The sequence below is a fragment of the Puccinia triticina genome, chromosome 8A (assembly GCF_026914185.1).
Source record: "Puccinia triticina chromosome 8A, complete sequence".
NCBI classification, from domain to species: Eukaryota; Fungi; Basidiomycota; class Pucciniomycetes; order Pucciniales; family Pucciniaceae; genus Puccinia; species Puccinia triticina.
In genome coordinates this window covers 1122536-1135658 of record NC_070565.1, presented here as the reverse complement: position 1 = coordinate 1135658, position 13123 = coordinate 1122536, and the positions used below count along the sequence as shown (strand labels likewise).

The 13123-nt window shown below is 47.0% G+C and overlaps 2 protein-coding genes across 2 annotated transcripts; one reads left to right on the top strand and one right to left on the bottom strand.

The window, feature by feature from the left end:
- Positions 1 to 6137: 6137 nt before the first annotated feature.
- Positions 6138 to 6534, top strand: PtA15_8A129 (uncharacterized protein; the record flags this gene model as incomplete). Its single annotated transcript, XM_053171527.1, has 2 exons — positions 6138 to 6248; positions 6355 to 6534. 2 exons carry the CDS (start codon positions 6138 to 6140, stop codon positions 6532 to 6534), a joined length of 291 nt encoding a protein of 96 aa, XP_053022782.1.
- A 4027-nt stretch (positions 6535 to 10561) lies between these two features.
- On the bottom strand, positions 10562 to 11624 carry PtA15_8A127 (uncharacterized protein; the record flags this gene model as incomplete). The annotated part of the gene is made up of 5 exons (XM_053171526.1): positions 10562 to 10925; positions 11009 to 11161; positions 11228 to 11259; positions 11300 to 11439; positions 11570 to 11624. The coding sequence occupies 5 exons, from the start codon at positions 11622 to 11624 to the stop codon at positions 10562 to 10564; spliced, it is 744 nt and encodes a 247-aa protein (XP_053022781.1).
- Between the last annotated feature and the right edge of the window lie 1499 nt (positions 11625 to 13123).

Here is a 13123-nt window from a genome sequence, read left to right as displayed (position 1 = left end):
AGTCTGTTCGGGGATCTCAACTCTCTCGGAAAACCGAAATACGTCATCAATCGACTTCGCGAAGTTGGACGCTTTGAACGAACCAACAAGAGGAAAGCACCAGAGCCAGCGCCAGCCACTAGCACATCGACGGCACTTGTCACGGACACTGGAGCTCATGGCACAAAGAGAAGACGGCCCTATACTCCAATTACGTGCCCAGGAAAGAAACACAATCCTGAGGCTAATCACACTGAAGACAACTGTTGGACTCTGCACCCAGAAAAGTATCAACAGCACCTGGAGAAGCAGAAGCGAGAAAGAGAGAAGAAGAAAAGTGCAACGTACCACACGACGGCGCAGACCTCATCTGAGGATCCTGGCAATGAAAACATTCGGCCGTCATTCAGTTACCTCTCTGGCATAAACGGGATGAAATCGCAGACGACTATTCTTGACTCCGGAGCTAGTAATCACATGCTCACGTCGCTGGGATACTTCAAGCAAACTAGTCGAGTCTCTATCGACATTGTAACGGGGAGTGGCTCTGGTGAACTGGTGGCGACTGCGCGAGGGGACGCAGTCCTATTACTTGGCAACGGTGGAACGTTAACGTTAAAAGACGCATTATACGTCCCAAACCTCACTAGAAATCTCGTGTCGTTCGTTCAACTCATGAAAACCAAGGCACTCATCCATCAAGGAGCGGACGGATTCGCTGTCAAGATCGATGATGGACAGGCCTTTGGGGTAGACGTCAGCAACGACTTGTTGGAAATCAAAGGCGTGCTGGATCCGACAAATCTAGCGGTAGGGCTGGCAACCACTGTAACGAACAAGCAGTCAGACTTTGTCAAATGGCATAACCGTTTGGGCCATGCCTGCTCGTCTCGAATTACCACCGCCGTGTCTAACAGTCTGGAGATGACGAAGACACACGCCTGTGAAGCCTGTATGCAAGGGAAAGTCACGAGACTCCCATGTAAAGGCCACTTTAAATCAGCAAACGCTGCGCTCGAGGTAGTTCATGGCGATCTAGTCGGACCTATCTCTCCATCAACCAATGGAGGAGCGCGGTATTTTCTTACGCTGGTTGATCAATACACTGGGTACATACACACGACGATACTCAAAGAAAAAGGTCAGGCGGCTGAGGCGATCCAGAGTTTCAGGGCAATGTTTGAAAACCAAACAGGTACGAAGATGAAGACGCTGATCACCGATGGAGGAGGTGAATTCTGCAACCACAAATTGGGCGACCTTCTTCAGGAAGCAGGGATACAACACCACGTCTCACCGCCGTACACGCCTCAAAACAACGGACTGGCCGAAAGGGCCAATCGAACAGTCATCGAAATGACTAGATGTATGCTGCTGCAGTCGAACTTAGCTCCCAAATGGTGGGCGGAGGCGGTGAAAACCGCCACTGCAACAACGAACAGTCTACCGTCACTAGCGAAAAGCAAGAAATCACCGATTGAACTTCTGTTTAAAACAAAACCAAACATGAATTTCTTCAGGCCTTTCGGCTGTCGGGTGTGGATCGTCAAGCCAAAGCAATACAGAACGGAGAAATTCGGACCAATCTCCTGGGAAGGAGTGTTGATAGGGTATGAAAACGACTATTCATCATACAAGGTCTGTCGCCTTGAAGACAAACAAATACTCACGGTCAAACATGCACACTTCGATGAGCAAACGTTTCCCGAGTGCAAAGCGCTCAGGAAAAGTATCAATCTCTCATACGAGGACCGGCTCCCGCGCTTCAACTCAGACCCAGAAATGCCGTTCCAGGACGAAGATGACGACGATGAACTCCTGGTAGTTAAAGAAGCTGAAGATGAACCGGATGAACAACTTGAGCTTGAAGACATTCTGGCGAATCTACGAACTGCGAATCGGAGTGGCGAGCCAAACAGTGCTGCTAATCTAGATGAAGACAATGAGCCACCGGCGCCAGCAAGAGCAATTATCGGCGGAATTGACCGACGGAACATTGTTGACGGGAAACGTGAAAGAAAACAAGCTTACACTGTCTCGGTATCAATTGAACCGAAAAACCACAAGCAAGCCATGACTTGTGCTGAAAGCTCCAGCTGGAAGGAAGCCGAGCTGAAAGAAATCAACAACATGAACAAGCACAAAGTTTGGATAGTCAGAGTGCGTGTTGAAAGTGATGATCCAATTCCCTCGACATGGGCGTATCGAAAGAAGCTGGGATCAGAAAACCAGGTCGTTGAATTCAAGGCACGAATCTGTGCGCAGGGCTTCAAACAAACTCAAGGTCTCAATTTTGAAGCAAAGTATGCGCCAACCGGAAAGCCGGCGTCTCTTCGCTTCTTACTCTCCTTTGCAGTAAACAATGGACTAAAGATTCATCAGCTTGACGTTTGCAGCGCGTTTCTCACTTGTCCGCTGGATGACAAGGTGACCCTGCTTCCTCCTCCAGGCCTTGACTGTCCAGCAAACTCAATTCTTGAATTAAAGAAAGCTATCTATGGGCTGAAGCAGGCCCCACTAGTGTGGTACAAAAGGCTCTCTTCGTACTTATTCACTTTAGGATTCAAGGCAGCTCTGTCGGACCCGTGTGTCTTTTGGCGATTAGCCTCTGCAGAGAGACCATCTACGTGGATCTTTGCGCACGTCGACGATCTAGTGATAATCAGTGATCGACCAGAAGTTTTCAAAGTCGAAATGGAACGTGAATTTGAAATAAAATACATGGGACAGGCTGAATTCCTCCTTGGGATGAATATCGACAGATTCGACACCGGACTGCAAGTCAACCAAACTCAATATATCAATAGGAAGCTGCAAGAGTTTCATCTCGAGAGTCTCCACCCGGAGTCGTGCCCATTGAACCCAAGGGAATATCTGAGGAAGGCGACTCAGGCGGAAGTCAAGACATTCAAGGAGCTCGGGGTGAACTACAGAGCGCTGGTGGGATCCCTCAACTATCTCAGCATTTTGACGCGACCGGACATCGCGTATGCGGTCAGCACACTCTCTCAATATTTGGAATCTCCCGGCATCAAGCATTACCAGGCGGCAGTGCAGGTCTTCCGGTATCTGAAGGGGACCAGGGAGATAGGTTTGACTTACGAGAAGCAAGAAGGTGTGACGGTGCAAGCATTTGTTGATTCTGATTGGGGGAACTGCCCCGACACGAGAAGATCTACCACCGGCTACGTTGTCCAATGCGGTAGTCATCTGATAAACTGGAAGTCAACAAAGCAAACCACAGTATCATTGTCGACGACGGAAGCGGAGTACAAGGCCTTTTCTGATCTTGGTCGTGATCTGGCGTGGGTGGCAAATCTAGCTGATGAAACGCTCGTCTTCCCGAACCTGAAGAACATCAAAGTCTACATCGACAATAGAGGCGCGCTGGATCTAGCGAAAAGTGAGACATCGCAAAACGGATTTCGGACCAAACACATGTCGATCCGTCTTCACTTTGTCAGAGAGTTGATTGCAGTAAATCTCATCAAGGTCCTCTACGTGAAAACCACAGAGAACACGGCCGACTTTCTCACTAAACCAACCGGAAGGACTACCATCAAGAAAGCCCTATTCAAACTAGCGGTCCTCCCGGTCTCCGAGGCTGCTTCACATCTTTCGACTCAAAGCAAGGGAGGCTGTGAGAATTCCAGCTTAGGGGAAAGGGGTCCAACTCATAAACTGAGGAAGACACCCGGAACCAAAATAGCTGCGGACTTTGGTAAGCAAACGCGAACCACTTCCGCAGTCTAAACCAGCGCCACAGGGGTCGTGAAACTGAATTCATCTCTTTGATGCAAACAGATCCGACGCACGTGAGCAGCAAGGTTAGGCTTGTGGAAAATCCCGGCCCACGTTCGCTCATCAAAAGAATCTCAGCTAGCACCAAAGGTAAGCGGCTGCAGAGATCTAACAACAAGCTGTTCAGATAGTTGCTAATGCGCTATCCCTTTTTCTTAGACAGAACTGTCAAAGTTAAACAGACCGATCGCACCGATACCGCTCAAAGAGCAGGAGAACATATCGGTGAGTGACTCGTGTAGCTTCATAAGCAGAAACAAAAGGCAAACGCTAATGAGACGTTGATCTATATTAGACAACGTTGCATTGCTTCTTAGCCGTTTTGCCGAAGGCAAGTGAGAACGCACTCAGGTCCAAAGACCAATCGTACCATCGCCAAGCAATAACTTTTCCATTTCATCTCTATCACTCTATCATCTATCCAAAGTAGAGAGCGGCGCTTGTACCTGCTCCTAGGTAAATTTTCTATCATTCAGGATGTTTTATTTCACTCAGATTATCATTTGTTTAGAGATAGTTTCAAGAGTCTGATACAAATATAACTCCTAGTTCTTTGAAGCTTTTCACCTTTGACGTCAGCTCTGCTTACCTGTATAGCCCAATCAAAGAGGATGTTTTTGTTCAGCCGCCGGTAGAAATCTTTTCACACCTGAAAGGGAAAATAATGAAACTGAAGAAAGCCCTGTATGGGACAAAACAAGCTGCCCGCTGTTGGTGGAAATATTTTAAACTGACGGTAGAGAAGCTTGGTTTCACGGCTAGAAAAATTGAACCCTCACTTTACCTGTTCAAGAAAGGTGCCGGATTTGTTATCATTTGGCTCCATGTTGATGATGGATTCGTGGTGGCCTTGGATGTTTCACTCCTGCACCAGCTTTGGGATGGAATGATGAAAGATCTGGAAATCAAATGGTCAGACAGGGTTGAGAGGCTTGTTGGAATCAATTTTGACAAGCGGGATGACGGAATCTACCTGGATCAGACCCTAATGGCGACAAAGATTGTGGAGAAATATCACCGTGTGACGGTTCCCCGTACCGTGGCGCTGAGCGACAACCTGCTTGAAAGCCATGCCAGAGATCCTGTGAACGCGGCAGAATACCGCTCAATTATTGGGTCGCTGATGTATCTGTCTAGCGGTACACAACCGGATATCTCTTTTCCGGTAAACCTGCTAGCGCAATTCAGCTTAAATCCCAACAAGACTCATTGTAATGCACTTGACTACTTGATTGGCTATGTTAGGAAGACAGTGAAGAAGAAATTGGCTTACCGGGGTACTGGAGAGGGACTGCAATTGTGGACCGATGCCAACTGGGGGGGCGAGCACAAGCGATCAACAACGGGGTATGTGATGATGATCAACAGAGATGTCATTGCGTGGGGGTTGAGAAGGCAGGCGGTGGTTGCACTTTCAACGTGTGCAGCTGAATATCTTGCTCTCTCAGAAGGTTCTCAGCAATTGGCGCACATCATGAATATCCTGGATGACATCAAGGTTTATCCAGACATATCAATACACGTTGACAACAAAGCAGCTATTCTCATTGCATCTGATAACGCTTCGAAGAAGAAAACTAAGTATCTACAACGTGCTTTCTACTTTGTTAATGACCTGGTGCGGGCAAATGGAATCAAGCTGGAATGGACGAGTACGGTAAAACAAGTGGCGGATGTGTTGACAAAGAAACTGGGGGCAACAAAAATGATGGAGGCAAGTATCAAGCTGGGGCTAATTGACTGAAGTGTACAACCTTGCCTGCAAACACCTGTGGGCACCTCTAAACCCCATAGTATGCAGTTACTCAGAACCCATATTAAGTGACTGCATACCGCCTTTCTGGCAGGCAAAATAAAAACCCTGGGAAACCCAGGATACCCAAAAAACCTGCCTTTGGGACTCCCCCAAAATCTCCCCAAGTCCAGCCTCTGAAGCCGCACCGGTCATCACCGGTCATACTACAGTCGGCCGGTGATATTACTGCTACATCACCAACCACCGGCTCACATCACATCCCGCACCACACCGGCCTAACCCGGTACATAACCCTGTCCCCGCTCATCACACCAACAGCACCTTCGTTACACTTTGGGATCATCATCACAATCCACCGGTAACATATTTACAACTTCAACAAAATCTGGCCACTCAATCTCGCTGACACTATTCATCTTCTCTTTCATCAAGACCTCAACGGCCTTCTCCGAAACCACTGCCAGGGACGAGGACCGCTCGGGGACGCCGATGATCCCCAACCTGAAACAAGAACATCTCCGCGGAGATCTGTGCAATCCGCGCCGAGTTTGATGGCCAAAGTCTCCGCGTCGTCTCCGCTATTGCCGCCTGGATCAGTGAGATGTTGCAAGTCTTCGGATTGGATGAGCTGCGCTCTGCTGTCGATTCCACCTCTTCAGTGATCATGGATCGGCCGGTCGGTGATCTTGTTGACTGGAACTTCTGCAAACCAGTAGGTTGTTCTTTCTCCCACTATCTTCTTTCATCATAGGAATTGCTCGTCCCAAAGTCTTTGCTGATCTTCTTTGCCTAATCTGTCTTCCCGATGACCATGATAGGCCGAGCCCAAAGCAGTGGAGTATTGGATTCAACGGTCGTCTTTCCACGACCAAGTCCGCAAAACCGCACGCCAAAAGAAGCTTAAAAAGGCCGCAGATCCTTCGTCGTCAACAGCTACGGTCTCGCTGACCGATGGCTTGAATCAGCTCTGCCAGCAGCTGTTTCGGAACCAGCTTTGATTGCTCAATCTCTCTCCTTCAGGTACGCTCTTTTTAACCCCTCGGTTCGATCCTTTATTCTTTCTGATGTCTAATATTTTCTTCTCTCTTGCCTCGAGAATATGCCAATCCATCTTCTTTTGTCGGGCACAAAAACTTGCATATGGAACACCTGTCTGAGCCTGTGAGTTTGTTTCTTTTGTCCGGAAAGACAAGCATGAGGAGGCTAATATCCCTGGGAATTGGGAGTTGAAAAGCAGTCTGGCTAGTCATCTGCCCATCTGGTATGAGTCCTGGACCGAGCTCAATCGGCTCTCTCGGTCCAACTCTGGGACGTCTCCTGCGCAAGTCTTGACTGCTTGTGACCAGCTGCGTGACGAGAAACTGATCGAAATCGGGGTGGCTTTAGATGACCAAGATGGTACGCGTGTCTTGCTTATCCTCTTTTCCTGTCCGATGCTGAAACTTACTAATATGGGATGATAGATGGAAACGCACTAGTGAAGCTGCTACCAGCGGGCATGCTACTCCACGCATGCGACGAAAAACAGAGGATTCATCGAGAGAAGGAGAAGAAGATGGTAGAGATGCAGAAATAGAACGAGCGAAAACGGCGCGAGAAGCTGTTCAAGGGCAAGCTCGCGCCCGAGGACATGTTCAAAGCCTCCCTCGAACTCAGTCTCTTCGACCCAAACGGCGTCCCCACTCATGCCGCTCTCTCGGGTAAGGAACTCTCGAAGTCTAGACGCAAGAAACTGCTCAAGGACTGGGATGTCCTGAAGAAACTCCATGCTGACTATCTCGCGTGGGTCGCCTTGGGCATCCTGACCCAGCTTTTCTTGCACTTCGCATTATGTACATAGTTTTACTCCTGAATCATGTGGACCTTGGCGATGCCGTTGATTCCACAATGTCCAAAACAAACACCATCGCACTTGGTCTATTTTCCATACCACTTTTTTTCTTGAGGGCAGCCAATGATCAGAGAGTGGGACTGGGTTATGTGTGTTAAGGGGCCGAGATTGAGGGCAATATATTGGTTATGAGGCAATAAAATATGAGCCAGAAGCTGAGGTTGAAAGAGTATGGTGTTCCAGAATATGTGATGGGTGGCTTGGTGGTAAATGACAAGTTGAACTTGTGGTTGCTGGAGAAGGAAAGGGTGGACACAACTCCTTCAAATGGCGGAAAAACTCCATCAAATGATGTTCTGCATGGATTTCTGGCAGATCAGCCGGATGTCTTTGCTCAGCGTCGCACTGAACATGATCACTTGCTTGACATGGGGCCTGGAAAGGAAGACTTGCTAGACGTCGCGGCGCATGTCTGTGGAAAAGTTATTTTCTCCTGTAAGGAGTTGTGTGTGTACGTATTAGTGGGGCAAACTGACCAATGGATTCAAGCATCTGTCCGCATTTGTCAAGGATGATGGTGCGGACTGTGCTAAATTTCAAGCGTCTGTTAAGGACAAGAGCTTTGAGTCTCTGGAAATCCTAACCAGGATATCTCCGCCGGGACTTTGCCGTAGTAGGCCAACAGGGTGTTCATCACGTCCAGCTTGTGCAGCTGTCCTTGAATGGGCAGATAGCTGATGAAATCTTTTTTGGAGGGGTGCAGACAGGGTGAAAATACAAGGTGAGGATCAGTCTTGGGTGACTTAGCTTAGCCTTTTTTTTGACAATGGTCCATTCACAATACACATCTTTTGGGTGGGTCTGTTTTGGCTTGTCTTGCTGGAACGGGTCCGGACGCGTAAAAAAACTATGACCTACAGACACCCCGCATAAGGGTGTGCTCACCTTCCCGGATCCTCTCTGAATTCTTCAGCAGCTTGCCGGTCATCTGGGTGTCAAGGTCTGCCCACCTCAGGCAAACAAAAGGAGAGTACAAATCATTCAGATTTTTGAGTGTTGTTGTGTTTGTGAAAATAATACTGACACTCACCAAGTGGGAAGTCCTGGAGCTGGCCCAGATAATGATGTTGCAAGAGAAAGGTTAGAAACTTAGTGAGTCTAGTCAGCAATAAGTCATTGGGTTGAGTGTTGCCAAAAGGTCATAAAATGAGGTTTCAAGAGAATGCTGAGTAGAAGAGGTCCCAAGAGTAGCCAAATATCAGATATTGGGACCGGGTTATGTTCATTATGAGGCAGAGAATGAGGGTAAGATAATGGTTATAAGGCAATAAAATATGAGCCAGAAGCTGAGGTTGAAAGAGACCATGGTGTTCCAGGATGTGTGATGGGTGGCTTGGTGGTAATTGGGAGTTGAACTTGTGGTTACGGGAGAAGGAAAGGCTATTCAAACAAATTGCAGAAAAAAACTTGGAATGGCGGACAAAGCCCCATCAAATGAAAAGGGCAATATATAAATTTTGTCTACCGTGAAGCTATTTGTTATGGCTTGTTGGGGCCACAGTAGATATCATTAGGCAGTTTCAAAGGCACAAGTATCTTTATAAACAGTATGAAAATTACTCCCAGCATTGCAATCATATAAATTGTCTACTGTATTAGGCCCAACTGGCAAGGTGTAACTGTCAAGGTGTATTCTTCAGCAGTTAGAGCTATGTATAGTACTTTTAATAGGATAATTCCAAGACTGGGAAAAGTGTATAATGTAACACTGACCACTTTCCAGTTGGACCAAAGTGGAGATAATTGGATGATTGCAACTACAGGTATAATTTTAATAAACAGTATGAAAAATCATCTCAACTTTGGAATCATATAATTATTTTAGCTTCAACCCCAACTAGCTAGTGTTTAGTACAATGTGTACACTTTCAAAGAAATCAAATGTGATTTATTGAAGACCACAAGGCAGTTGTGGCTAAAGTAGACCTATTTGAATGATCCAAACGCTAGGAATAATTTTAACTAGAGTCAAAGGCAGCTACACTGCTGCACTTTCAGGGGGAAAAGGTTTGGAAAAAAGAAAACAGGGTTTTTATCAAAAGGCTTGGAAAAACAACTCCCATGTTCCATGTAATAGAAGCATAGAATTTTTAGGTCACAGATAAATGTGCATAAAATAGTTCCCCTGAATATTTTAGCAACATTGTGTCATCAGAACATGCTACATAAGGGGAGTACGGCAGGCTTACTAGGAAACTGACTGCTAACTGTATAACTTTTTGGTTACACACCCAAACAGTCTAATAATTTCAGGAATATTTTAATGTTAAATATTCTCTGTGCCATGAAATTTTTAGCAATGGGGTGGCATCAAAACATGATATTTAAGAGGGCATGGATGGCTTAGTAGAAAAATGACTGCTAACAGTATAGCTTTTTTTACATGTCCCATCAGTCTAAAAGCTTTGGTTAATTTCCAATTATGCATATTCTATGTGCACCAAAATTTTTGGCATTGGTTTGAAGTCAGAACCTGAGATATAAGGCATGCACAGTAGAACTAGTACCTACTAGTGCATACCCTTATATCTTACGTTCTGATGCAACACCATTGCTAAAAATTTCAGTTCAAAGAGAATATGCATACTTGGAAAGTAAATGAAGTTTTTGGACTGATGGGACAATTAACAAAACAGTTATACTGTTGCCAGACATTTTTCTACTCAGCCATGCATCCCTTAAATATCATGTTTTGATACCACCCCATTGCTAAAAAATTCATGGCACAGAGAATATGTAACATTAAAATATCCCTGAAATTATTAGACTGTTTGGGTGTGTAACCAAAAAGTTATACAGTTAGCAGTCAGTTTCCTACTAAGCCTGTTCTGATAACACATTGCTGCCAAAAACTTCAGGGCAACTATTTTATGCACATTTATCTTTGCCCTCAAATTTTTATGCTTATATACAAAAAGTTACAATACAACTGCAGGAGACTGTTTAAAAAAATCTGGTACAAATGGGTGGATGCTCTTGGCGCCAAGGATTTGGACATATTGAAATCAGAAGTTCAATTTTGCTTTGGAAATCTCGTGTGTTCTGGAAGATAAGAAAAGAAATAGACTAGAGAATAACAATAAGCCATGCAAGCGGAGGTGCCCATAAAAGTGCCAGCCATTGAGCCAATCAGTTCACCGGAAACACCGAGATTGAAGATCTTGATCAAGCCGTCCCTGGTGACGAGTATAATAGAGGGCTTGATGTCCCAATAGATGATACGTCCAGTGTGCTAATATCTTAGCCCGGAGAGCATCAATTTGGCTACCTTGCCAAAGATGTTCTCCCCAATTCTTGCCTTGCAAGGATAGGAAGGTTAATGAGTTTGAGGAGTTGGGTTTGACCAGCTTGTGGCTGGTGGAGCTGATGCTGTTCATAGCCGCCTGGATATCATTGATGATCTTCTGGAGGTCGTTGAGCTTGCTGCCATCCTCAGAAAGGGGGTGGAGGGTGGATGAGAAGGTGGTTGGGTAGACGCTTGCGCCGATCGACTGGTTTCTGGTGCCTGAGAGTGAGTGAGTCTGCTGGTCATGGCCGCCAATCGAGCTGGAGACAGAGTGCTGGGAGCAATGTTTGCTCACTTGGCTGCTGATGGAGCGGTTCCTGTGGCAGAAGACGGATGGGACGGAGGCGGTAGTTGGATATCTGGAGCTGGCGGATGCGCAGGAGATCTATCGCTTGACGATCTGGGTAGACGGTGGATGGTGCGCGAGACGGTTGGGGCGGCCAAGCTACTGGACAAGGCCTATCTGACAAGCAACTAGAAATTTTGGGTGGATGGCGCGCAGTCGTATCTCTACAAGTGGGCGGCGGAGGCGATCAAGCTCTCGCTCTGTGAAGGCACGATCAGCAAGGAGACCCTCTGGACCCACGGCGACCGGGCCTTCTGGCAGCTGCTTGTCGACAACGCGAGTGCGTCGGTCCAGCGGATTGTTGAGCAGGTTAACCCGTGCTGTGTGCTGCTTGAGACCGTCGAGCCGTCCGGAGGAAGAGGAGGAGGATCCGGGGCGTCCTATGTGGGGCTGACAACCGGCGCAGAGGAGGAAAGCCCAATCCTTGCCGCATAGACATCCCAATTGCTCACCCCTCCCTCCCGACACTTCTTGTTTTTTTTCCTGTATCTCATGAACAATACCTTGAACTTAAGGAGGGCCCTTGTTTCTCCTTGCCTGCCGTTTTTGAGCCGTGACGAGGCATGGGTGTAGGTACCAAAGGCTTGAGCAACAGGGAGGAGTGTGGTCCCGCTACAACAGGGCTGGGTTTCTGGTAGGCGTTCTTGTTGTCCGCACAGGTCTGCTTGCAAGCTTGGGGAGAGACTGAGATACTTCCAAGCAAGCGTGAGGTGTGTGAGTGAAACTTCAGCAAACTTGGGATAGCACTCACTCGCTCAGTTGAAAATACCCTAAGCAATTCTTAATCCGGACACGTAACCTTAGAAATGGGCCCCGGGAAAAAAAAGGGTGTCACACATTACATACAGTGATTACCGCCTCGGCTTTGCAGCCCGTTAATTATGACCAAGATTATCCTACACATTGTTGCATGTCCGGTTGTCTGAGTTCGCCTCCAATGTAAAACATTTGGAGTATTGTCTTCCCAAGGAGAGCCCTGGGACCGTGAGGCCCCATATAAGTAGCTATTGCTGCTGCCACAAAGCAATAGCCCTCCAATCAACCCAGTTATTCACTCGGCCCGGAGCCATCATATCAATCTTGTTTTGCATTGACCACAACTCACAATTTTTCTTATCAATTTTGTCTTGCATCAACCACAACCGTCAACCTCTGCCCAGAAATCTAAGCTTCCAACCTTTTAATCTATACAGCAAACCTAAGCTTTCAGTGTTTGCCTTTCATAAAATCACGATCATTGCGTTGTTTGTACATATTTACTTTCAATTTAATCCTTTCATACCCTTTCGGTTACCTCCAGTCGCCCGGCTTTTTTACAACCTTCCCCCCAAGCTTTTGATCCTTACATATCGTTGCCTGCGTTATTGTCTTCCGGCACCGGCCTTCCCCTCAGGTCTTTCCATTCCTGCCTCACTCCCCCCCAAATTTCCTTTCACCGCTTCATCCCCCACATTACCATCCATAAGACCCGAGCCAATTACTTATCCCTTACCTTCCTCGCCACACTCCATTGAAAAATGCTCTCAATCACCTCAAACGCCAACACAAAATCATCTCCACATTCCTCAGTGCTTTCATCCCTCCAAGCAATGCTAAACACCGAACTAAAACCACCCAGTAACAAATATCCACTCATTATTGACATTGAAGATATTGTACCTGAACCGTTCATCGAAGAGGTCCCTGTTCCACATGGTGCCAAGCTTGCTCCATGCACGCTAAGAATGGTCCGTTGGTTAGGCGGCGCTGGTCCGGCTTTCAACAGTCATCCGTTTTGCTTCTCCATTCTTGGCCGTTCTATGGGAGAAGCCCAGCTTTTTGTTGAAAAAATGCAAGTGACAGTTCGTTGGACCCTCGACAACTGCTTTACCAATCAAGTTGAAACCCCTCCAATCAAGAAACCCGGCCCACCGATGCAGTACCATTTCAAGCTCTACTACGAATGTCCTCGCAACGGGCACCACGAGGCTCCAATCAACTCCCGGAAAGAAGAATCCGGAAGGAAGTGTGGCTGCAAGGCCAGATTCACCATCACCCACCACATTGCCACAGACTTGCTGCGGG